The sequence below is a fragment of the Lotus japonicus genome, chromosome 1 (genome assembly GCF_012489685.1).
Source record: "Lotus japonicus ecotype B-129 chromosome 1, LjGifu_v1.2".
In the NCBI taxonomy this organism is placed as follows: Eukaryota; Viridiplantae; Streptophyta; class Magnoliopsida; order Fabales; family Fabaceae; genus Lotus; species Lotus japonicus.
This window is the reverse complement of record NC_080041.1, coordinates 278,120-304,506: the sequence shown is the minus strand read 5'-3', so window position 1 is coordinate 304,506 and position 26,387 is coordinate 278,120. Positions and strand designations below refer to the sequence as shown.

Sequence of the window (26,387 nt, the reverse complement as noted above, 5' to 3'; positions counted from 1 at the left end):
GCATAAATCAATTCGAATTTGCATACTAACTCAGTTCAATATCAACACAATTACATCAAGCTCTATTGAGCGATGAAACAATAATTCAGTGCTATAAAACATAACCCTGTCCTATCCACCAGTAAACGGCCGAACCTTCCAGAAAACCGAGACACACATCTCAATCAATTCACACGGCCGAAGCCTCTAGAAAACATTTTCCCAGTTCAGTACAATAATCATAATCAAATGTCAATCGAATTTAAATAACTTCATCTCAAAATGCAAGCAGTGCGAATAAAGCATGCAAGACTCAAAGACTCGCTAAACCGAGTTACCCTTACCTTTTTATTTCTCCTTCCAAGCTCGACATCGCAGTCCGATCCTAAAACAATTCTCGAACTCAGCAAGTTCCATGGGGTGTCTTCCTCCGTCGTGAAACCTCACCGCTTGCTCCAAAGCCTTTTTCCTCAGCTCATCTCGTTCCAAACCTTAATCAGAGTATCAATTGTTAGTCACTAAGAAACAATACAAACTAATAACACTAAACCAAAATCGGAAAAAGCTTTCGAAGCTTCAGAGTTCGACATTTAGGCACGAATAGACAACAGGACCTTCGTTCGCTAAAATGTGCATAACTCAAGCTACAGAACTCGAAATGACACGAAACCAAAGCCAAATTTTCGACAGCTGAGAAAGCTACGCTATAGCTCAGGCCATACAGACTCAAAAATTATTTTTGGACACGGTGCCACACCAACAAGTTTCGGCCATAGCCAAAAATATGGTTTCCTGAACTTTTTCTTCGATCTAATAAAATTTATAGGTAATCTTAGATCATATCTAGGACAGGGAAACTCTCAGAAAAATTAAAGGACTTAAAATGTGAATTGGGGGTATTTTGGTCCACTTCAACAACTCAAAAACTCAAAGTCAATATTTTTCGAAATCAATTTTGAATAGCGATAGACAAAGCCTTTATCAACAACTAATCTCAAAGGCACTAAGCAAGATTAAGGCTTTAAGCTTCAATAAGCAACGGTTGAGTAGAAATGGGTTTTGAGCTCGGAATTCAGATCTACAGCGACTCGGTGAAAATCCGAGCGCACCGACGGTGATTATGGAATGCAGGGAAGGTGTAGAAGATATTTGAAAGAAGAAATCAAATTATACAGATCTTTTTACAAAAAGCTCAAAACTTTGAGCATAGAAAGACATGGAAAAAGACATCAGAAAGTAGAAACAGAGGTAAGGGTTATGAAGGTTACCTCGCTGTCGATCCAATGCAACTGAAATCAGGACGATCGGGCAAGAGACGAAGAATCGGCGCGGAAATCTCCCTCTTCTTGCTCTCGGCCAAGGGCTGCTCCTAGGGGGAAATGGAGATATTTTCCATTTGAAAATGGAGATATTTTCCATTTTCTCTCCTTTTATAGCGGAGGGGAAAATCCGAAAAATCGAGTTTTCGCGGGTCCGGGCGTTTTAGTACTTTCATCGGCTGATAAAAATTGAGTATTCGGCGATAGAATGTCGAAACTCAAATTGAGGCTCTTTATAAGACCCCGAAATAAATAACTTGCGTATTTATTTAATTTCGTTATATTAATTAATTGTGTATTTTTATTCTATTATTTTTATGTTATTTTCCTGACTTGAATTTAATTACGAATCATAGAAATTATTTAAATGATATTTAATTTCAAAATATTTTATTTTATAGAGTTTCTTTGAAAATGGAAGTGATATTATAGTTTTCTTATTTTTAATAAGCTATAAAACCCTTTCTTTTACTTGATGAGCTCAATTCAACGCTTTGAGAGCTATCTAAAGTTTGTCTTTTCCTCTCAAATGATGATAATTAGTATTGTCATTTTCTTTATAATTTATTCTAGCTTCGACGCATAAAATGACGAAGTCATGTTTATTCTAATTGTCTCACAATTATTCTTTAGCTCAGTTTTTACTCATTTTCTTGTTTATGGATCATTTTATTTTGCTAAAAGTGATTCAAAGTTATATTTTATCATTTTATAGAGTTCTCATAATTTTGAGTATAATAATATATCAACTCTATATTTTTCTCTTAATTCTATAAGCTAAACATATCAGTGTCTAAACCAATTCGTACCGATTTTAAAAATATCTTTTTAAAATATATCTTCATCCTTATCCACCACTTTTCCTCTCTCCTTACTGATCAACCAATCACGCTACTCTCTCTCCCTCTCAATCTGATTCTTCACTCTCTCTCTCCTCGCGCCCACTCTCTCACTCTCCACCTTCTTCATGTTACTTTTCCTTGTACAGCAACCAAAAGACCCATTTCTTCCTTTATTTTCTCCTCTCTCTCCCATTCTTTTCACGTCTGCTGCTCACAACACACACACATGACCACCAGTTCTCATATTATTCCTTTCCTTTCCTTTCTCCTACAGAGCTTTTATTTTCTTCTTCTAATACACAACATCATCTTTCCTCTCTTTTCATTTCTTTGGCTGCAGCATCACCGTTTTCATATTTTTCTACTCTTCCCCTCAATACCATCAATTTCTTATTCTTTTCTACTTCTCCTTTCTCCTACGCACCATCACCATGAACCCACAACCATGACAGCACCCACACGTTCCTCTTCTTATCATGGCTGTGAGTCACACCACCACAAGCATCATCATGTTTCCTTCTTCTACTTTCTTGTTGCTTTCTTTCTCTTGAAGCAAACCACCACCATCTCCAAGGTCTTTTTATGGTAAAACTTCTTCTCTTTTCTTTGATCATGTTTTAGTCAATTAGATTTAGGGTTAAATGTGTTCACCGTCCCTGAACTTTGAGCGAGATTTGGTTTTCGTCCCTCGCCGGAAAATCTTCCTAACCCCATCCTCAGACTCAAGTGTTTGTACGGAAACCGTCCTTGCCGCCGGTATAGCTCCGGCAGCCGTGCACGTGGCCGTGCCACGTCATTTAATGAAATGACATGGCATTTAAATAAAAAAAATTTCTTTTAAAAATTATAATTAAGCCCTCTGAATTAACCCTAATTAAACTAAATAATCCTAAAACTAATTAACCCTAAAACCTAATCTAAACTTGACATTTACCCCTTACTATTCACCCATCTCTCGACCCACCCTTCAATCTCTCTCAGTTGAAACCTAGCTTTCTATCCCAGGCGAAGAGCGAAGAACTTTGACGGCGGCGACGACGAACTTTGACGGCGGCGACGGCGAGGAAGGCGACTGGAATTGACGGAGACGAAGGTTAGTGTGTCCTCTGCTCTGCCTATCTCTTTTGTAGCTCAACATGGTTTCTATTTCTACCTTGGTTTCTCTTTCTGCCTATCTCTCTGTTCTTACGATTTTGGTAGGGTGTATGGCTTTGGTTGTGTCGGGTCATGCATTCTTGCATTGGGTTGTTGTTCATCAATTTGTAGACTCCAATGTTAGCATTATGTTCCTTTGTCCTTTCTATTTCTATCATGATGTTGCATGTAATTAATCTGCATTTCTGTCAGGATGGCTTTCAAAGCCATTATTCATCACTCTGGACAATTTGTTGAGGAGCCAAGGTTGCACTACGTAGATGTCAAAGAAAACACTGTGGATGCTGATAGTGATAGGTGGAGTTATTTTGAGAGTCTTGATGTAGTTGCTGAGCTGGGGTATACAAAAGGAAAGTTCTAGGTGTTTTGGATGAAAGACGAGGATTTTGCAATTCACAATTTCAGGCCTTTGTCCACTGATAAAGAGGCAATAGAGTTGGGTAAATATGCTGTAAAGAGGGGGGAAGTACATCTCTTTGTTAAGCATGCTCCTGATGAACTGCCAGCTACTCCAATTGATCTCCTCAGGGTACTTGATGGTTCAAAGAAGAAAGCCAAGAAAGTTCAATCAGGTGATCCAAAGAATAAGGACAAGCAGTTGGATGGTTCAAAGAAGAGAGGGAAGCAAGTGGTTGTGGAGGCTACAAAGAAGAAAGGAGAAGCAAAAGAACCAAAGAACAAGGGGAAGCAAGTGGCTGTGGAACCTCCAAAGAAGAAAAACCAGCCATTTAAACCTCCATCCAAGAAGCAAGTGGATGCACCACTGAAGTTACCTGGTCTTGATAATTTTTGTGCTGAAAAATTTTCTCCAACAAAGAGGCCTGCCAAATTCAAGTTGCCAGTGAGGAAGTCTGATAGGATAAGAAGCAATGTTGTCAAGTCAAAGTCCAATAAGAGGTTATCTGTATTGTTGCTTCTAGATAGTGATGATGAAAGGGAGACCGTTGTTGATAATGGTAATGTAGATGCTGCTGCAAATGTAGATGCTAGTGGTGGCAATTGCCATTGCAAATGGAGATGTAAATGAAGTTGCTGCCAATGATCCCATTGCTGATGGAGTTGCTGCCAATGATCCAACTGTTGGCAATGTGCATGTGGTTGTTACTGGAAAGAAGAATGGAAAACATCCTACATTTGATGATGTATATGAAGATGATGATCCTTTCAATCCATCAAGTGACACTGAGGATTCCACAACTTCTGTACATTTCAGTGATAGTGAAGAGGAAAGAGCTGCAAAGGTTAATGATGACGGATTTGAAGGCATACCAGTTGGTGTTGCTGAAGCTTTGTTAAATGAGCAGATAAGGCAAATGGAAGAAGGTACCTATGAAGTACATGGTGGTGGGGCAGAAAATGTGCTTCCTCAATATGATGATGCTTTTGATTGTGACCATGAAATGGAGGCTACTTGGGAAGATGAAGAGTTACATAGTATGTCTGAAGGTGATGATGATGATGTTATTGTGAGGAACAGGAGTATGAGGTTTCATGATGAGGATATGAGGGCAGAATTTAACTTTAGAGTAGGTATGGAATTTATTTCATTGGAAGAGTTTAAGGTTGCTGCTAAGGACCATGCTGTTCTCACGGGAAGGGAGATTTATTTCCCCAAAAATGACACAACCAGGGTTAGGGCTGCTTGCAAGAAGGATTGTAAATGGGTTATGTTGTGTAGCAAAGTGGGTGGGAGACAAACTTTTGCAATTAAGACATTGAGTGGCCCTCATACTTGTGCCAGAGTATTCAACAATAAGAATGCTACTTCCAAATTTGTTGCTAAGAAATTGGTGGAGAAACTGAGGGGTTCAAGGACAATGAGGCTCAATGATGTTGTTGATGAGATGAGGTTGGGTTTTTCCACTGGCATCACAAGGTATAGAGCTTGGAAGGGAAGACAGCTTGCTTTGCAGATAGTTGAGGGAGATGCAAACAAACAATACACATTGCTATATAAATTCAGTGCTGAACTGAGGAGGGTTTGTGCAGGAAATACATGCAAAATGCAGTTGGAGAATCCTGCTGGAAGCATACAACCTAGGTTTGGCAGATTCTATATGTGTCTAGAAGGTTGTAAGAGGGGATTTCTTCAGGGTTGTAGACCCTTTATTGGATTAGATGGTTGTCATCTAAAGACAATGTATGGAGGTATTATCTTATGTGCTGTAGCAAGGGATCCTAATGACCAAAACTTTCCCTTGGCTTTTGCTGTAGTGGAGTCAGAGTGCAAGGAAAGCTGGCAGTGGTTCCTTGATCTGCTACTGCTTGATATTGGTCCAGATAGAAGGTGGATCTTCATATCTGACCAATAGAAGGTAAAGTAATTTATTTTTCTTTGTTATCATGTTCATCCTTATTTCATTATACTTCATGATTATGAATTTCTGCTTGCGTACATGCTAATAGGGGCTACTGAGCTGTTTGGAGGGATTTGAACACAGGTTTTGTTTGAGGCATCTTTATGCAAACTTCAAAAAGAGGTTTGGAGGTGGGGTTGTAATTAGAAACATTATGATGGCAGCAGCAAAGGCTACTTATCGCCAGCAGTGGGAAGCAAAAATGTTGGAGCTGAGGGAACAAAATAATGCAGCATGGGAGTGGATGATGGGAATACCTACCAGGACTTGGTGCAAGCATGACTTCACCTTCTACCCCAAGTGTGATGTGCTCATGAACAACTTGTCAGAGTCATTCAACTCCACAATTCTATTGGCAAGGGACAAGCCAATTCTGACCATGATGGACTGGATCAGAACATACTTGATGGGAAGGTTTGCAACCTTGAGGGAGAAGTTTCACAAGTATAGAGGGGAGGTAATGCCTAAGCCTTTGAGGAGGTTAGCATGGGAGACTGATAAGGCTTCTCATTGGTTTCCAACAATGTCCTCAGAATGGAGGTTTGAAGTGAAGCACATTGTATCAGGTATGGTTTCCAATAAGAATTTATACACATTGTTTACTTTCATGGATAATGGCTGTCCTAATCCTGCAATATGTTGCAAACAGGTGAGGGATTTGTGGTGGACTTGAGCAAAAGTTCATGCACATGCAATCTGTTTGATTTGGTTGGCATACCATGCAGGCATGCAGTGGCTGCCATAGCATGTAAAAGGATGAAACCAGAAGATTTTGTGCATCCATACTATAAGAGAGCTGCATATGAAGCTACATATGGGCATGAGATCACTCCTATCAATGGCCAAGAGTTATGGCAGCCTACAAATGACCCTGAGATACTTCCTCCCATAAAGAAGAGAGGGCCTGGAAGGCCTAAGAAGCTGAGAAGAAGGGACCCCTTTGAAGATTTAGGTAGCACAAGACTCAGCAGGACTGTTGCTAAACACAAATGCAGCAGGTGTGGTCAGCATGGCCATAATTCAAGGAGATGCCCAAATCCAGTGGAGAGTCAAGAACCAGAAGCAGGACAAGGGTCTGAACCAGGACAAGATCCAGTTGCAGCAGGACAAGGATCTCAGCCAGTTGAAACACAAGAGGATGCATCTCAGGTCATCAATGCCACACAAGATGCAAATGTAAGTAAACTTATAACATGCTAACTTATTTTAAACATATCAACAAATTTATGTAACTTTCTCATAAAAAATAATGATTAAAATTCATATTGTTCAACATCAGATCCAGTTTGATGAAATACCTGCCATGCTAAGGGAACAATGGGATCAAGACATGGCAAGATTGCACTATGTTCATGGAGCAGGGCCATCTAATGTTGGTGGTGGAAGTGGATCTGCTGGTGGATCTGCTGCTGTTCAAGAGGAGCCATCTCAAGTTGTGCAGGCACTCCAATCTCAAGTTGCTAAATGAGAGGGTTGAAGGTTGTTGTGGTTAGTAAGGGCTCGGTTGTAGAGCAATAATGGAGGGCTGAAAGATATTTAATGTGAACAGACCAAGTGAGAATATTTTGTGGTTTGTTGGCATTACTTTTGACACCACATGGGTGCACATTTTGATATAGTTTAGGAAGCACATGGGTTGAAGTGTTTGCTGTTGTTTTTTATGTAATTTGGACCACTTAAGCTTTGTTTAGAACCATTTTGTATTCTGAATGTGTGGATGTGTGGACCACTTGACATTGAATTATGAAGCTTGATGTTGTTGGCATTACATTAGTCAAAGATTCTCTCTTTCACTTTACTTTATGTGTCTTCTAGTTCTTTTTACCTTTCAATTACAAATGAGACATTATATACATCAAAACAATGTTGAAAAAAGAAACAATTCCATTGCCATTTCTTCTGAATTCAGGAACTTGTTACAATAAAAACTCCATTACATGATTCTACTTAAACTCAACCAAACTACCCAAATAACTTCCAAAACATCAACATAACCTCCATTCCCTTCTCAGATTACATTTTTCTTCCATAAAGGAAGCAAAAGCTAACAACCCAAGCTAACACAACAATCAGTATGGCTGCAAAGGCCATTTTCTTATTCAGCAGCTCACAGTCAAGCTTCCTTTGAAGCTTGCTAATTTTGTTCTTGCTTTCCTCCAATTTCATCTTTGTGTCCTCAAATTTCATCTTTGTATCCTCCAATTTCTTCTTCAATTCATCCAATTTGTCCTTTGAATCTTCCAACTCTGTCCTCAACATATCAACAACACGTTGTGTTCTTGAACTTTGGACTCCTGCATCCTCATCCCACAGGAAGAAACCACAGTCCCTGGGGATCTTTAATTACAATGAAAATGAGACAGATTAACATAGCAGTTCAAATTGACAGATTAAAGGAAAAGGAGAGGCGATAATTTACCTTGAAATTCCTGCATCTCCAGAAATGTCTTCCTGGATTTTCAGGAGTGTGAGATGTCAGGTACACAATTAGTTCCCCACAAGCACAGATTCCGCCTGGAGGCATGGAGTAAGTGCTCGAGGATGCACAGAACCAGATGAACACGGTCTTCTCATGGTTGAAGGACACGAACCAGAAAACCCAGGAAATCGCATGAAAGAAGAAGAGGATTCGACGGAGAAGACAGGAAATCGTGTGAAAGGAGAAGAAGATTCGATGGACAAGAAGGAAAGATAGGAAGAAATCGACAGAGAAGATGAAGAAGGGAAGAAATCGATGGTGCAGGTGCAGCCTCAGTTCAATGGAGAAAGGAAGAGGGAAAGGGAAAGAAGATGGTGAACCCTAATTTGGATTTGGGGATTTTGAAGGAGTTGAAGGAGTAAAGTTTAGATTAGGTTTTAGGGTTAATTAGTTTTAGGATTATTTAGTTTAGTTAGGGTTAATTCAGAGGGCTTAATTATAATTTTTAAAAGAATTTTTTTTATTTATTTAAATGCCATGTCATTTCATTAAATGACGTGGCACGGCCACGTGCACGGCTGCCGGAGCTATACCGGCGGCAAGGACGGTTTCCGTACAAACACTTGAGTCTGAGGATGGGGTTAGGAAGATTTTCCGGCGAGGGACGGAAACCAGATCTCGCTCAAAGTTCAGGGACGGTGAACACATTTAACCCTTAAATTTATCCTTTTAGTTTCCACACATAGTGTTTTCATTAAAGTTATGACTATGGAAATGATTTCTTGAACCATGGTTTTGTTTCCAAATAAAGTTGAGTTTTTGTCATTGTAAAATTTTCATTTGGAGCTTTTTCCAAAGTGCTTTTACAAATGTTGCTCCTTATCACTAGATCTATAGATTTCACCGATTAGTTTTTAAAAAAGTTGTTTTCTTAAGTTAATTGATTTTGGGGTTTTAATGATTTTAATTTGAGCCTAGATTAGTTGTTTTTAAATGTTAAAAATGGCTTTGAAATTGATTTGGCGAAAAAGGAAAATTTGTACATGGTTATGTAGGTGTGGCCGTGACTATGACATGCGTTTTGGGTTTGGAAAATGAATTATGAAACTTGTTTTTATTTAGTGAAAATCCTAACTTAATTTTGAGGACTAAAAATTTATTGTGGGAAAACTTTGGGCTTAAAACACAAGAGGCTAAGGTTTAGTATGTGAACTTGTGAAGGATTCAAAGGACGAAAGCGCCTCGCGGCGAAGCTAAGGAATAGAAGGAAGCGAGCCGATGCGGAAAACAAAGACGTGATTGGATTAGAGTTGCAGCTTAGGAAGTAAAATGCCTAAGGTAAGGGTAACTCAGTTTTAGCGCGTCTTTGAGTCTTGCCTGTTTATTTCGCACTGCTTGCGTTTGAGATGAAGATGTTTATATTGATTGGCTTGAAGTGGCAATGAGGTAGGTTTGGTCCCACATGATTGTCCCGTCTTTCGAGACGTTATACCGTGACAATGAGATAGTAATTTGTCCCATGAGATTGTCCCATTCTTCGGAATGTTCCTAAGGCAATGGGATGGTAATTTGTCCCATGAGATTGTCTCATTCTACGGAATGACTATATTGTTTGTATTGGCAATGAGATGGTAATTTGTCCCATGAGATTGTCTTATTCTATGGAATGACTATATTGTTTGTGTTGACAATGAGATGATAATTTGTCCCATGAGATTGTCTCATTCTACGAAATGACTATATTGTTTGTATTGACAATGAGATGGTAATTTGTCCCATGAGATTGTCACATTCTTTGGAATGATTTGATGTTATATTGTTGAGGTTGTTGATATCTGATTTGATGTTATATTGTTGAGGTTGTTGATACCTGATTGTTGTTATATTGTTGAGAGTGTTGATATCTGATTTGATGTTATATTATTGAGGTTGTTGATATATGATTTCATGTTACTTTGTTGAGGTTGTTGTATCTGATTTGATGTTATATTGTTGAGGTTGTTGATATCTGAATTAATCTATGTTGCTAAGTTGTTGATATCGGAGTTAAATCCATATCGTTGATTTTGCTGATATATGATTTGATTTCATGTTGTTGGATATATGTTGTCATCTATCTTGAATTAAGTTGCTAGCTTATGTGTCATGTTATGCACTTAAATTTGAATAGCATGTTTTTCTCTTTTATATGTGGTAGTTGTATGAAGTTAACCCTTTCTATTTGCCACTTGTTGTTTGGACGCTTAACACTATTAGGCAATGGAGAACCCTCGATAAAGCTTGACCTTTGTACGAGTCAGAGACGAGGACTTGAAGAATTGTGGAGGACTTGAAGAGTATAGTTGGGTTTAGGGCTAGAGCCCTGGGTTAGAGAGCTTACCGTTATTGGTTTAAGCTTGCATAATGATTTTTAGGAACTTATATTTGAGTTTTCGGGTAGGTTCCGATGCATTGCTTTCTTGCGGTTCCCCGATGTGGAGATCGTAGGGAGTAGGTCGGATTAGGGTGTCGTGGCATAACGGATTCCTTGTCGAATTTGATTCTATTTGTTAGATTTGTAGTTGTGTTCTTTCGTTCATACATTCGGGAACTTGCCTTGTTCAAGGCTTGATGTAAATTTGATTTACTGTTGGGAGTAGCATTACATGTTTTGAAAACATTTCAAAAAGGAAAAAAAAAAATATACTCGCATTTATAAATCTTTTTGGAAAACATTGCATTTTTATTTTAGCAGGTAACTCGTGACCCCCGAAAGTCGGGGCGTTACACTCTTTAAGTTGAAGAAAACGATCCAAACGCAGTATGAGTTGATTTACGCCGAAAAACTACTTTTTGCAGTCGACGTCGGATGAAGAAACTTCCTTCTCGAAAAAGATTACAAACGTCGAAAGAAATGAGGCATCGCGGATGGAAACTTCGTTAGAAGCTACGGATAGAAAAACTCTTCATTCAGGGTCTTAATTAAAGTCCTCGAGAAGATAAGGTCTAGCTTCGACGGACTTTCGGGAAGTAGAACCTAGCGTGCGTATAGTCAAGGGTTCCAGAAAGAAATACTGGTCATGGGAAAATTACTCAGAGGTTCTTATTCTCCCTTCAATTCTAAAATTCTCTTGAACAGTGCTCTAGGAGCGGATATAGCCTTTTTCGGACACTCTTAACCTCAGTCGGCTGCGAATATGGCTCGTGCTATCACTCAAAATGACTATAGTGTCATCCTTAAACATACTGCGAACTTAATTATCATATAAATAATATTCCTGACTCGCAATAGGGTTCGAGTCAGGAGAATAACATAAAATAATAGAATATACACACCCAATCATTTAATATAACGAAAATAAATAAATAATCTAGTTATTTATTTCGGGGTCTTACAATTTTCCCCATCATCCTCTCCTTGCATCTTCATATTCTAGTTCAATAGCATCCCTTTCATCTCCATCATCATCTCCAGCATCATCTCCATCCTCGTCTCTACCATGTAACACCACTGCTACTCCTGTTGCTGGTGCGATTCATTTCTGAGCTATAACTCTCAGTATGTTCCCGAGCTTTAAATCTCAGGTTTTTTGGCTATTCAATTTTATTCCGAGGTTTAGGACACGGAAAACATATTTTGAAATTCCGAGACCTAAAACTCGGAAATTGTATAATTCAGTAGTTAAATTTTAGAACAATTTGTGATTTGTTGTAGGCAACATGAGTGACCCATATGATGTTGATATGTTAATAAATTATCAATATGAGGTAATGAATGAGGAATATGATGCCAAAGACCCCGAGCTTATTCAACCTACTGGTTAGGAAATAAGTCAATCGATAAGTGTTGATTGCACACATCTACTTACGACTACTCAGGTAGATTTCTTAATGTTGTACATACTCGATTATGTAACATGTGTAAATATAATTTTCTTTGTTCAACAGATATTTCCAACCTGTGTAGATCTTTGTGAATGGGCTAGAAATGTGGGGAAGTAAAATGGACTTGTTGTTGTAATCCTTAGGTCTTATCGAAGTTTGTTTAGGAAGGAGAAGCTTATGTTAGGGGTGTGAAAAGCATGGCGTGTACATATCGTACAAAGATCCGACGTCATTCAAGTATAAAACCACTGGAACTAGAAAATCAACATGCCATTTTAAATTAAAAGGAACACAACAAGAAGCAAGGAGGTTGAGGGTTGAAAGTGAAGAGTTGTTTTCACAACCATAAAGCAGCTGAGGATTTAGTTGGACAGACTTATGTTGGTCGGTTTACAATAGAAGAACAATGTATGGTGGCGGGTATGGCTGAAAACAAGGTTGAACCAAGACACATGTTACTTTCACTGAAGAAACATAATCCGGGCAACTTGAGTACCATTTCTCAAGTTTATAGTTATGTTAAAAACTACCACATGTCTCAAAGGGGTCCATTAACAGAAATGCAACATTTGATGAAGTTGTTGCAATGTGACAAATATGTGTATTGGGAGAGGCAACAACCTCAGTCAGATGTTTGTAGAGATATTTTCTGGAGTCATCCCGATGCTATCAGACTTTTCAACACATTCCCAAATGTTGTTGTTCTTGACAGTACGTACAAGACAAATTAAACCAGTACTGAATTCCTTTATTTGAAATGATTTGTATCATGTCCACTGGCCTCAGTTTCTCCATAGGGTTTGCATACATGATTTTTGAGCAAACAAATGATTATTCTTGGGCATTAGGATGTATGAGGGGGTTGCTTACAAAGGAAGAAAATTCCCCAAAAGTCATTGTTACTGATAAAGACATAGCTTTGATAAACTCGGTTGCGCTTGTTTTTCTCACCTCAAAGCATTTGTTATGTAGGTGGCAAAGAGCAAGTTGATGGTTTAGGATAAGAATCATTGGGAACTAATTTGGGAGTCCTGGGAAGACTTGGTGGATTCTGAGACCGAGGAGGAGTATGAGTCAAGCTGGAAGCAAATGTGTACTATGGGTCGTGGTTTCCCATTGTTCTTGTCATATTTATCAACCACATGGTTAAGCCACAAGCAAAAGTTTGCCAACGCGTGGGTTGATACTATCATGCATATTGGCACCACAAAAACGAATAGGTAAATCAATTGTACATTTGATGCTTGTAGATATATTTTCATATGTTCTTACATACCATAATATATGTAGTGCTGAAGGTGCACATGCAAAGTTGAAGATGACGCCAGAGAGTACACTAGCACATAGGACAAATACCGCCTGGAATCCTCCACAACAACCTATCAACATTTGCTCCCGCTGGTGGCGTGTAACGAGGCGGTGGGTAGGGCATCCTCACGAGTCATCAAGTATGGCATGTTATTCTAACAAGTATATCATTCCTTAAGCTAACACTTAGCAAATATAGGGAACTGGCACATAGCTCTAATTTTTGTTAGTCTATATGCCCTCGCATATGCAATCTCATTTTGGATATCCATTAACGCCAGCAACCACTACCGGGTAGGCGGGACAAAACACGACTCCACGATTGGGGTTAGTTTTCACTAACGCGTCGCTTCTTCCCAGCTCCAAAATCAGGGTTAGCCAAGTGCTAACGCATTGCTGTCTTTCGTTTTTCCACTCAATCAGGACCATCTCGGCTCCTGAGTTACACCGCGGACTAGCCCTTCCTGGACTCAGCCATGGCCATCAAGTCCATCCAACTTGGTAAAAACACTCATGACATGCAAGATAGTCATCCAAGGCATCCATGCCTATCACTTCCACACCACGAACGTTTCACAGTCGTAATAAATATACCTGCATGTAATCAATAACATAAGCAAGCAACTTAAGCATATCAGAAAATAGCATATTCTTAATAACAATTTGCTAGCATGTTCATCAGATCGTGTTCATAAATCAGCATATAGATTCATAAACGATTCACAACCACATATGTCAAGCACAAACAAGACTTCATAACTGAAGTGCCCTCACAATCATATAGCATATGACATAATTTCAAAACAACAAGTAGCATGCAGTCACACAAACGCTTTAAGACTGAATTGCCTTTACCTTGGCTGATTCTTGCATCGAGCTTGGATCTCGATTCTCGAGGAATAGTACGCTTAATAATTCCTAACAACAAATAGACATAACAACATTACTATTTTGGTCATTTGAATCAATGATCTACCATTTCCCTTGTAATTTCGATATTCCCACCCAAAAACCTTGAAAACGAAAATGTTTTCTCTTTCATAAGATCAAAACTTCTTTTTTGAAAATACGAGCTATGAATATAGAATAACTTCTTAAAAACATTTAGATAAAAACAATAATTTTACAAAGTTTCTTTAAAAACTTCAATCAAATTATCATTCTTTTCTGATGTGAAGATCAGTTTAATTGCAACAACATAGCATACTTCGAATTATCAACATCATGTATTTATAGGAGAGGTATGAGTCTATGAGAGGTGCACTCAAGCTAGGCATTTAATGTGAAAATTCCCTCCCTAACCCATGACCACCAGACCCAACCCCAAGGGGTTTTCTTAACTTTTCCTCCTCTTGATTCTTGCTCAAAATCTTGGTTTAATTCATGTATTAACCTTCTTAAAAGAATTTAATTAACACCTCCATCTTTTGAGTTTATGAATTCAGCCCTTAATGCATTAAAAGAAAAGAGATAAAGGTCCTCGTAAAAATCTGAACATGAAAGCTTGATCCTTCATCTCAAAAGTCAACTAGGGAACATACACTTAATTACATTGAAATATTTTCTCAATTTATATGTTTAATAATACTTTGGTTAAAATATTAATTGGACCATGAAAATAATTGAATAAGTTTTATCATTTAAATAAAATACATTTTATTTAAATAAAATCTTTCAAAAGGGAAAAAATAGAATATTTCTTAAAGGAATATCCTTCTCTAGTCACGCCTCACACACCTCACAATGGTGTGGTCCGCAAAATCTTCCACGTCGTCGGAAATTTCCAACTCATCGACACAGTAAAGGAATCCTTTGCCCTAAAAACCACTGTAACATTATACTATCAATATTCAGTCAAAACGCTCGGAATACAACGTACGTTGTCACTAAGATATTACTAAGGTCCAACGTCACTTACGTCAAATATTTACATCGCTAAGGCATCCCTAGTAATAACTGTAGTAAATATTACAAATAATTCACATAAAATAATACTTAATAAAATAATACTTAATGCTTATAAAAAAAAATACTTAATACTCTTTAGGTAATAATAAACATAACAAAACTGAGTTTTACAGGATCCTTCTGTGTGACTTATGTCCAATTGCTAACGGAGTTATCCTATGCGGCCATCATTTTATTACATAAATCCGATCTCGTGTTCTACTTGGATGGCATGTAAGTATATAAATTAAAAGAGAAAAGTGCATCATTATTAAAATATAGTTTTTATTTTTTGTTTATCATGTGTATTTTTTCTTTCTAAATTAGTTTTTTTTATTTATATTTATTGAAAGAAAATTTATATGAATTAAAAGAACAAAATTAATTTTAGATATAAGCAAACATAAATTTGTATTTTTGTGGCACGTGATGAATGTATTTGTTTTTATTTTGCAGAAGCCCAATTACTTTATTTGTTTTGTGGTTTTTTTCCTTTTTTTTAATGAGCTTTGCTTAAAAATGTATTTACCACTACGTTGCATAAAAAGTCTTCGTCTATGCAAAATATTATCACTTAAATACTCTCAGGTTTCTTTCCAAACAAATTCTGCCATTAAAAGTTGATGTGGTAATACTAAAGTAGTAAAAAGTTCTCTAACATTGTTTGCAGTACTCCAATGTAAAGTTTCTATTACTTCATCTATGTATTCTTTAACATTTTCAAGTAAACTCATCGCATAACGCATGTACTTAAATGTGTCATATGTAACTTCATATTCACCCATAGATATTCACTTTTTAAAATTAATATTTAAACATTCACCTTTATGTTTTTAATAAATATCTAAATATTCTAAAAAATTAAACTAATTGATCTTGTCTTATGAAATTTCATAACTGTAAATCTTTTATTTCAATTATGAAAGACAAATAGTTATAGGGGAAAGGGTTAATGAAAAGTGTTTTCAGGATAGCTATTAAGGAGTGCTAAGGCTCAAATACTACATTAATTTATAATAAGAACAGATGAAGTACTTTAAAGTCATACTTAAATTTCATTTTAAAGGATTTAAATTTTGTAACTGATTTATATTTATTAAAGATAATTTAATTTAGTAACTTATGGGCCTTCATTATCAATTTGCATGACTCATTCAAATCCTACGGAAATCATGTGCTTTTCAATTCCCTAGTTGATATTAATTCATAATAGGCTTAATTGCACTTTTAGTCCCCAACTTTGGCCTTTCTGCGAAAATCGTCCCCAAACTTCAAAATTAGCAAAAAACGACCCTGAAGTTTACACCCGGTTGCAAAATTGGTTTTCCGTCCAACTTCCGTCCAAAATCTAACTGAAAATGATGACATGACATTTCTAAATTAATTTTAACTGAAAAAAATAATTTTTTAATTAAATAACTATTAGTCAGTTGCATTTTTAGTCCCCCACTCTATACCCACCACTCCTCCTCCCCTCCTCATTCCACACTTTCTCCATCTTCATCAGTACAAATCCAGAAAATTTGTAACTACTAAAATTAAAACCATCCCCATCTCCATTTTCATCAATTATTGTTCATCTTCATCAAACCCCCTCCCAGCAGCACCACCACCGCCACCCCCCCTCACCGAACACCACCACCAGCTCCTCTAAAACCCCCCAAAACCCATCTTTCACACACACAGATCTAAGGTGTCTGGCCCTCTTTCTTCCTTCTCAAATCCAAGCCCCAACCCATGAAGCCAAATCAAACAGAAGACGAAGCCAATCCAAACAAATCTAGACCCAAATCATAAAAAGGAGGTTGAAGCATAGGTGACGAAGTGGCTCGAGCAGAGATCCATTCTGTTATTGGATTTTGGATTTGTAGTTCCTCTTTCATCTCTATCTGATTGACACTTTAGGGATTTGGTTGAGGGAATTGGGGCTTTATTCATCTCCTGCTTCTGGTTTGAGTTTTGGGCAAGTCTAGTATGGTGCAATTGAGGTTTTCTGGTTTGAGGATGAAGGTGATGAAAATCTTAGGGAAAGAGGTTGATGAAAATGCTCACTGTAATGTTGTAACGGATTATCTCTGTCACTAGTCCCAAAAATTAAAAAAATTCTATTTCTTAATTAAAATATTATTAAATAATACCACGTCAGCAATCTGTTAGGTTTTGGACGGAAGTTGGACGGAAAACCAAAAGTGCAATCGTGTATAAACTTCAGGGTCATTTTTTGCTAATTTTGAAGTTTGGGGACGATTTTCGCAGGAAGGCCAAAGTTGGGGGACCAAAAGTGCAATTAAGCCTTCATAATAAGTAACCACTAAATTAGATACTTAAACACATTTAAATGACACAATTGGAGATGAAAAAGTTTTTTGCAGTTGAGCCAATTGGTTTAGCATTGAGACCGGTAATATTGATCTGCAATTTAAGAAATAAAATTGTAAAGATTGTCAATTTCTAGTATTTTTCACCCGTGCGATGCACATGGAATATTCATATTCTGTTTTTTTGTGTGATTTTTTTTAAAATTTGTGTTATTTTTTAAAGATATTTCACGGGTTAAACGAACACATTTTTTTAGACATAAGAAAATAAGAAATCATAAATTTGTAAGTTTATTTTTTATTTTTTTGTAACATACGGAATTTTTTTTTTGTATTGAATCTTTGTTTTTGTTTTTTTTAGTTGCAATTTTTTACCTTTTGTCTTTTTCCTCCTAAATGCTTGATTGATGATTATTTTTTTATGTATTAAATAGTTTATTATAGGGAATTGAAGTAACATGTATGTGGTAAAAAGTAGACGTTGGATTACTAACAATATTAAAACTATACCCTTAATTTTTAAGGATTAATAATAATAATAATAATAATTTTAAAAAAGGAAAAAAATAATAATAATAATAATAATAATAATAATAATAATAATAATAATTATTATTATTATTATTATTATTATTATTATTATTAATAGTAACTATAAATTTGTTAAAAAATAAACTCTATAAATCAAAAGTAATTAATTGTGTCCTATGAAATTCTCTAACTCATATACACTAAATACTAATAAACACATTTAAAATAATTTTATACTAATTAATTCTATTTTTGTTACAATTAAAAGTCAGCTCAAAGGTCAAAACAGATTTTGCCCATCATTCCATGACAATCCATATTCTAAATTCATAAGAGCAACGAATGATGTTCTTTAATTAACAATTTGAAGTGAAACAATCGTGTATTTACTTAATGCTACTATTATTATAGAGGTAGTTCTTCCCAGTTTGATTTTTGTAATTTCCAACTGTTTAAAAAGAATTAATTAAAAGTTATTGTTTTTGTGTGAGGTTTAAATTATCTTGAAATCTTAAGGGGTTGGTCCAGTAGAGCATGACAGGGTCTTGTACCTGAGCATCCTAAATTTTTGTAACAAAAGCAAAAGTTGCCTTCAAAAGGCATGTTCCTAATAGAATTTATGACACTCAATTGTATGAATGGTTTGGGAGATAAAATGATGAAGATCTAAAATATCATATAAATGGATTTTTAGTCGTTTATGTTCGAGCTGTTACACTTCAATGATGTGGTTTTTTATGGTTTCTTTATGTTTCCATGGTTTTCTTTTCACGTTACAAAATAAAAAAGTGAGTGGGCTGGGAATATAGAAAGTAACGACAAATGAGTGAATGAAAATTCACTATCTAGGGGAGTTACAATATGCTCGTTGTCTTTAAAAATGTTCTTCTTGTTAAGTTTGCTAGACGTTTTCCAATTGAGAGAAAAGCCTTGTAAGTTAATAGCAATGTTCTGAAAACCGGACCGGTCATTAAACCGGTGAAGGTACGGGTTTAAGGTTTAAAGGTTTAACTGAGGTCGAACCGGGGTCGAACCGTCAATAGTAAAATAATATTTAAAATATTATTTATTACTAATACTTATCTTATCTCTTAAATTTATACCCAGATTTAAATTTAATTACATGTAATACTATAATAGATATCAAACAAATAAAATAATACTCCCTCCGGTCCTATTTATAAGCATGAAAGAGAAGAAAAATCTTGGTCCTTTTTATAAGAACCAAATGAAAGTTTGAGCTATATTAATTATTTTTTTCCAATGATGCCCTTATTAATTCTAACTTGTAAAATGTGTCTCATTAATTATTCTCTCTCTTTCTCACTTTCCAACACTAATAACAAAGGGTAATTTTGGAAGTTTATTTTGATTCAAGACAAATTTAATGCATTATATCTAGTTTAACTACATTTCTTAAACTATGTGAATTTTTTTTTTGTTGCTTATAAATAGGACCGGAGGGAGTATTAAGTTTTACCAAGTTAAGAAATATTCTATGTTTGAATATATATTAAAAAAAAAACAGGTGTACCTTCGTAAGTTTATGGAGTATAAACATCACTTCCACAGAATAGTACCATCACTAGTTCTTTTTGGCAAGTGAAAAAAAAGTAACATTGAAAAAAATAACCAGTAGCAAGTGACGTTTGTAATTTTATATACATTGAAAAGAGACAAAGATTTTTAAAAATATTAATATTTCCCATTTCTCAAGATTAGTTTAATAATGAGAGAGGAAAGATTGCCTTTTGTCAGTGGAAAGTTTTGAAAAGTAACAAGTGCCGCACGGAATTCGAGCATGTGAGAGAGAAAAGTTAAAGAGAGAGAAAAAAAACCTAGTTTAAAATAAACCGGTTCAACCTTTGGACCACCGGTTTTGCCGGTTTTAGACGGTTTGAACGGTTCATCTCCGGTTTGATCTTCCACCGGTTTTAGCAATGTTCCGGACCGGTGCCATGTCCGGTTCCCGGTTGAACCGGTTGAACCGGCCGGTCCGGTCCGGTTTTCAGAACATTGGTTAATAGAAAGACTTTTTAGAGGTATCATGTACATATCATAAGTCATAATTATAAATTTGAAGGTGATATGAGATGAAGTTCTTTTTATCTATAAACCATTTTTATGTCTCCACCTCAAAGTTCATCAATCAAGGATCTGATACAAAGAGCACACCCATGATATTATATCATGATTTAGCTAGCTTTCCTGTATGTTCTACTTAGTCACACCCATAAAATATATCTTTAAAAAGGAAGGAAAGTGAAAAGGCAAAAAGTTGTTAAAAAATTCAATTATTCAAGTATCTGAAATACAAAAATCAACACCGACAAATATGTAGATGACAAATAAACAGGATGTTAATTTTATTGTTTATCATCACTAACACTGCAGTCCTATTTACTGATCTCATTACTAAAAGCTCAAAGTCATGCTAGGTTCTTCAAAGGAGTAAGAAAATTGTCTTCCTTTGCAAACTATGTTACTTTTTCTCTGCCCTGATCACTCATCTTGTATCCAAGAAAGGTAATTGCACCATTTATGAACAAAGAAGCTGAGTAGATAAAAGCAAGGATGAAACTTGTCTTCCCCATGGTATGAGGTGAATTTTAATTCAATATGCATCTTTTTCAAATCCAAGTTGTTGATAGAAGGCTCCATAAATCTCAAGTGACCTATCTGAAATTCAAACTTCAATGTGTAAAGCTAGATGAACCTACACTTAGAATAATGAAAAACCACATCCATGATTTGCATAAATTAAGAGGCTTCCACCATAAAAAAGATGGATGCATTAGAAATAAAGCAGTTTACTTGGCCACATGGAGTAATACAGTTTAACAATTCAATCACTGACAACTTCTGCAGGCACACAAAAGTAAAATGAGAGATGTTTCCAGAGACATGTTCAAATTCCAGGGGAGAGATTCTTTCACAACGGATATATCTTAGAGAATCAAGAGAGGGATATGCTCAATGAGAGATGTTTCCAAGGACATGCTCAATTTCCAGGGGAGAGATTCTTTCACAGCTTATATGCCTTAGAGAAAGTCTCAAGAGGGGGATAAGCTGAAACATTATATCAAAATAGAAAGTAGTGAGCAAAGTAAAAGCATTCTTATTTGTCCTTCCACTGCACGAAAGCTCCCTTTAGCAACCTAACTTCTATAATTTAAGTCAACAAACAAAGGAAGATCAATATCGAGAAACAAAAAGCGTATGAATATCAAATTACAGTAAAAGACTGTAATCGGATGGATACATTTTTGTGTTAAAATTAACTTATGGCATAAAATGGTAGCATACAACACACTTAACAATGATAGAGAAGTTTAATAGTACTATGTGGTATGAGCCTAAGAGAAAAGGAACCATTCAAAATGAGCAAAGGAATTATGACATAAAATGGTACGCTAAAGTGGTAGTCTACTTATCAACATTACTCAATTTATGATTTTCCTCATGGGTCTATCTACTTACTCTATCTCTTGACTTTTCTTTTAATCGATCTATCTCCCTTTCCTTCTCTTTAGTTTTATCTTTCCCCTTGTCCTTCTCCCCATCTCTATAGCTTACCCTCTTCTTTTAACTATCTGTATGCTTCTCTCGCTCTCTTTCCTTTGCCTTATCCCTATCCCTTTCATTCAAATAAACCAACACCTGAATTATAGCAAATACTACTAATTAAGTATAGAAACAAACATATCTCACACTGCAAAAAAATTAAAAAACTTAATGAGCCGAGCTAAAGCAAAAGCTCCATCATACCGAACCTCCTCATCTCTCTTTTCATGGCAGTCTACTTTATCATCAACATTACTCAATTTATGATCTTCCTCATGGGTCTCTCTACTTACTTTATCTCTAGACCTTTCTTTATCTTGATCTATCTCCCTCTCCTTCTCTCTATTTTTATCTTTCCCCTTGCTGTTCTCCCCATCTTTCTAGTTTTTCCTCTCCTTTTTACTGAATAAAAATAATGCAGAAATAAGAGAAAACAATCACAGCTGATACACACTCACATTCCCCCTCTTATCCTAAGCCACCAGTTTACTCCAAGAATTATGTTATGCTACTCTACTTATTGTACAATTGCCTTCTCCAATACCTTGCTGCCATAGTGCCATGATAACATTGTGTTACACCATCCCACTACCATTCCCATCTTACAATTAGCAGCATTCCTATTTCTCCTCTCATAAACATGTATATTCCCCCTCAGATGTAATGAAAATTAACTAAGAAAATGATAAGGAGGTGAAAATCTGCTATCAAAATACAGTCTTAGCACAAAGAATTTGGATCAGTTCTGCTTGAGTCAATCCACATGAAACAAAATCTGTCTAAAATGGATCTGAGGAAACAACTAAAGCAAAAGGCTGAATGAAAAGGAAAAAAAAGACACAAACAAAAAATTAAGAGTCAAAATTTGCAAACAATGAAAAAGTCGCATACAATCTGTTTCTAATTCAAAGTCCTTTGAATTCAGACCTCTTGCCCAAGTCAAAGCCCAACATGTCCCAAGTGCTTCTGCATCCTTTGGCTCATAAACACATTGCTGCAACTAATTTAAATTTCAATCAGTCTTTGACATTTCCTAGGCACAATAGAAACAAAGTATTATTAGAGAGGTTAGTGAAACAAAATTGGGGGGTTTTGAAAGTTATGCATGCATATGTAGATTCTTTTAATTTCAACGGAATAGATTTTGGAGAAGCTATACGATTTTTCCTTCAGGGCTTCAGGTTACCTGGTGAGGCACAGAAAATTGATCGCATCATGGAGAAGTTTGCTGAGCGCTATTGTAAATGCAGCCCTAGTTCTTTTAGCAGTGCAGATACCGCCTACGTTCTTGCTTACTCTGTGATAATGCTTAATACAGATGCACATAATAATATGGTGATAGATAAGGTTTGCCTTTGCGGAATCTTCTATGTTATGTCTTAAGTTTTAGGATCTGCTTTTCGCCATTTCTTGGTGTCCATTCTGGGTTTGGTTTTATTTCTTTTAGACTTAATTGACTTTTGAGTAGTTGATACATCCTATTCCAAATTATGTTCCTGATGAAAATTAAACATAAATTTTATCACAGAAAGTTATACAAAGCAACGTGACTTGTACATTTTTGTTCTGAATACAACTTTGAAAATATCATTTGTTTCCTCTTTCCATTTCTTTTATCTTCTTATTTAGGAGGGTGGTAATTATGGTAAATTATTGCATTTGTGTCGAGGTTGAGGAAACTCAGTGAAAATGATGAGCTATGTTGTGTAATTTCATTTTGTAAATTAGTTTGAGAAAATTAGTTTGTTTTTAATTCTTTAACACATTTGACATTGTAAATTCAGGATATCTTGTTTGTGATTCTTCAATGTCAAATGTGTTTGACCTGGATTTTGTTGTGTATATTCTGGTTGATTTCTTTCCAGATGACAAAGGCTGATTTTATCCGAAACAACCGAGGCATAGATAACGGGAAGGATTTATCGGAGGAATATCTCGGGGCCCTTTATGATCAAATAGTTCAAAATGAAATTAAGATGAATGCCGATTCTTCCGCACCTCAGGGTAAACAAGCAAATAGCTTTAATAGATTGCTGGGATTGGAGGGTATACTCAATCTTGTGAACTGGAAGCAGAGTGAGGAAAAAGCAGTGGGTGCAAATGGACTTCTCATTCGGCATATTCAGGAGCAATTTAAATCACAATCACGAAAATCAGAGTAAGCTAAGACATATCTTAATGTATGAATTGTTTTTGTGGATGTGTACTTGGTTTGCAGAGCTAGACCTGCCACACCCTTTCTCTCTTTCTTTTTTTTTAAAAAGCATTAAATCTCTGATTTATACAGATTTAGAGTTTGCTATGCTACTTTGATATCTCTCAGTGGAAGCTTTTTTTATCTAACGTATGTCTTTTGGAGGATTTAAAAGGTATAGTTTAGGAAGTAAAGTCAAGAGAAAAGATTGCCTTTGGAGATCTAAATGTTCTTATGAGGAGAGTGCTGAAAAGTCCCACATTAACTAGAGATATGACCAATATAGCCCTTATATATGGGCATACATTCCTCATCTCTCTTTCCTCAATTTTCCCTAGCAATTTTATGCCACCTAGATTGGGAGCTTGAGAGAATGAATTTCTACTTCTTTGATCTGTTGCATTCTGTCAAACAACCAATTATCCCAAAAGCTTAAGTTGTTGGGTAAGGACTACATGAATGGTTTTATATTAATATTTCTAACACGCCCCTTCAAGAAAGAGCCCTTTGGGCTTGAAGCGTGGACAATGCACGAACCCACCTACCATGTGCTGAAATTCAAATTTTTTTATTAGAACAGTTGGGAGTGGCAAGGATTGAGCTCTAGACCGCTTGGTCATAGAGGCTCTGATACCATGTCAAACAATCAATTATCCTAAAAGCTTAAGCTGTTGGGTAAGGGCCACATGAATGGTTTTATATTAATATTTCTAACACATTCAATGGTATGACGAACATCACGCAAATCTGTCTCAATACTCAAATTCACCATTTGCTGAATAAAAGAAGTTCCATACGAGGTTTTGGAGTGCATTCAAGTCTATCTTCTTTTTCCGATGACCCTCGATTCTTGAAATCTGTCTTCTTAGCTTGACAATCCAAACCAATATTTCAGCCCTAATCTCAAATGATCCACATATCTTTCTAACCTCATCATTGTCACACTCCCAAAAAAATTGACAAAACCTCCCACTGAAAGAAGTCACAATTTTTTTGAAAGCAAAAACATCTATACTGATGAGGAAAATGTTCAAGATAGACAACCCTCCTCAGAAGACCCAAAAACCGTCAAAGCCGGCGACAACCCAGCCCAAAAAGGGGAGCAACCAAACTAGACAAACACCAACCAAGGACTCGACGACACCAAGACAACCTCCTAAGACCCAAAACAACCCACAAGCCCACACGATACCCAAAGAAACCACCAACACCCAAGAAAACTACCTTAGCTCCCCCTAGTAGACCTGCGTGCATTGATCTGAGCCTCAATCTGGTCAAAGGCAACGTCATCTGTGCAGTCATACTTTATGCCACAACGCTTTCCCATCAAAACGACACTCCTCGCTCTTGTAAGAACGCCATAAGGCTCCGAGAAATCCTTCGGCAAAACCATCAGCTCCAATGGGGGAATGGATGGACCCAATCTATTAATATAGCCATACATAAAAATCACCAAAAATAAAGAGAATCGTGTTAACCAATCTACTAACCTGTTGTTCTTCCAAATTTCTAGATGTTGGTGAAGTTGATCTATTCCACATTCATTTTGCACCGCTCAAAATACTGTTTTTTGGAGTCTATATAAAAAGAGGATCCAGTCTATATAAAAAAAGGGAAAAAAATACCGTTCCTATGCTCCAAATAGAAACAGGGGTAAAAAAAGGGAAAAAAAATCAAACAAAGAATCTGTGGAGAGAAAATTCGAGAAGAAACCCTTACCACAGATTAGAGAAGCAGCAAATCTGCCAAGAAGAAAAAGAGGATCCAATCCTGCCCCCAGAAATTGTCAGACACCAAGAAATCAAACAAAAGTCGTTCAAGCATAAATGTCGGGTGAAATCAGTGCAGAGTAGAGAAGGAATTAAAGCAGAAACAGCGAAATCAGAATAACCTGGTCACTCCGCTGTCGGAAGAGCCGCAGATCCCCTTGGACCCATCTCCTTCACGCTGCTGAGTGCGAAACGACTGCGAAGGCGTTTGAGACCATAGATGAGGCACCACAAAGATGTCTTCTTTGACAACCGATCGAGCTCTCGAGGTGGAAAACGGAAGCCATAAAGGAAAAAACGGGAGACGCGATTAAATGAGGTGAAAGAATGAAAACGGGCAACGCGAGAAGGTGGAAGGTGGAGATATGAGAAAACAAAAACGTCAGCGAAAATATTGAAGGAGATTCAAGATTGTAGATCGATTTCAATGGTCAAGATTTGATCCCTAACTAATAACTTATTGTGAATCAACGGCTGAGATTCAATCTAAGTGAAATAAAAAACATTTTTACTAAAATAACCATGGCCAAGCTTCATAGCTTTTGAAATTAATTGTTGATTGACAGGTTTACCCCAAGGCTGCACAAACTCTCTCTAGATAGATAGATAGATAGATAGATAGATAGATAGATTTCCTCAACTTTTTTTTGTCGAAATTTCCTCTACTTATAATAGGCCACAAGCCAGTCTTGAGCTAAATAATTATAATACAAGTCAGATTTGGGCCGTGCAAAGCCTGACCTAACCTATTTCCACTTCTACTTGACGTTTGGAATAACTAGTTTTCCTCTTTGTCTTTCTTTCCTCTTGTAACAAAAAAT

At 36.4% G+C, this 26,387-nt stretch overlaps 3 protein-coding genes and 1 long non-coding RNA gene across 6 annotated transcripts; 2 read left to right on the top strand and 2 right to left on the bottom strand.

Annotated features, from left to right (window-relative positions):
- The first annotated feature begins 2,214 nt into the window (after positions 1-2,214).
- Positions 2,215-7,450, top strand: LOC130732819 (uncharacterized). 3 transcript variants are annotated; one of them, XM_057584806.1, is made up of 4 exons: positions 5,488-5,610; positions 5,702-6,218; positions 6,302-6,828; positions 6,932-7,450. In XM_057584806.1, exons 2-4 carry the CDS (start codon positions 5,807-5,809, stop codon positions 7,118-7,120), a joined length of 1,128 nt encoding a protein of 375 aa, XP_057440789.1. In that variant the 5' UTR covers positions 5,488-5,610; positions 5,702-5,806; the 3' UTR covers positions 7,121-7,450. The 3 variants fall into 3 exon arrangements, with proteins under 3 accessions (XP_057440787.1, XP_057440789.1, XP_057440788.1); XM_057584804.1 differs by lacking the exons at positions 6,302-6,828; positions 6,932-7,450 and adding an exon at positions 2,215-3,233 and having other exon boundaries at positions 3,488-5,610; positions 5,702-5,831; XM_057584805.1 differs by lacking the exon at positions 5,488-5,610 and having other exon boundaries at positions 5,629-6,218.
- A 215-nt stretch (positions 7,451-7,665) lies between these two features.
- Positions 7,666-8,176, bottom strand: LOC130731908 (uncharacterized protein At4g04775-like). The gene is made up of 2 exons (XM_057584077.1): positions 8,072-8,176; positions 7,666-7,989 (listed from the first exon to the last, which is right to left on the bottom strand). Exons 1-2 carry the CDS (start codon positions 8,174-8,176, stop codon positions 7,666-7,668), a joined length of 429 nt encoding a protein of 142 aa, XP_057440060.1.
- A 14,466-nt stretch (positions 8,177-22,642) lies between these two features.
- Positions 22,643-23,765, top strand: LOC130732817 (brefeldin A-inhibited guanine nucleotide-exchange protein 1-like). The gene is made up of 2 exons (XM_057584803.1): positions 22,643-22,950; positions 23,469-23,765. The coding sequence occupies exons 1-2, from the start codon at positions 22,705-22,707 to the stop codon at positions 23,763-23,765; spliced, it is 543 nt and encodes a 180-aa protein (XP_057440786.1). The 5' UTR covers positions 22,643-22,704.
- A 549-nt stretch (positions 23,766-24,314) lies between these two features.
- LOC130732818 (uncharacterized) lies at positions 24,315-26,066 on the bottom strand. Its single transcript, XR_009017129.1, has 3 exons — positions 25,689-26,066; positions 25,517-25,567; positions 24,315-25,374 (listed from the first exon to the last, which is right to left on the bottom strand). It is a non-coding gene; the product is annotated as an uncharacterized LOC130732818 (long non-coding RNA).
- Positions 26,067-26,387: the final 321 nt, after the last annotated feature.

Coding starts and splice junctions, on each gene's coding strand:
- LOC130732819 (XM_057584804.1), top strand. CDS start 4,279: ATGCTAGTGGTGGCAATTGCCATTGCAAATGGAGATGTAAATGAAGTT.
- LOC130731908 (XM_057584077.1), bottom strand. CDS start 8,176: ATGCCTCCAGGCGGAATCTGTGCTTGTGGGGAACTAATTGTGTACCTG. Junction 7,990..8,071: donor GGAGATGCAGGAATTTCAAG/GTAAATTATCGC, acceptor TTGTAATTAAAG/ATCCCCAGGGACTGTGGTTT.
- LOC130732817 (XM_057584803.1), top strand. CDS start 22,705: ATGCATGCATATGTAGATTCTTTTAATTTCAACGGAATAGATTTTGGA. Junction 22,951..23,468: donor ATAATATGGTGATAGATAAG/GTTTGCCTTTGC, acceptor ATTTCTTTCCAG/ATGACAAAGGCTGATTTTAT.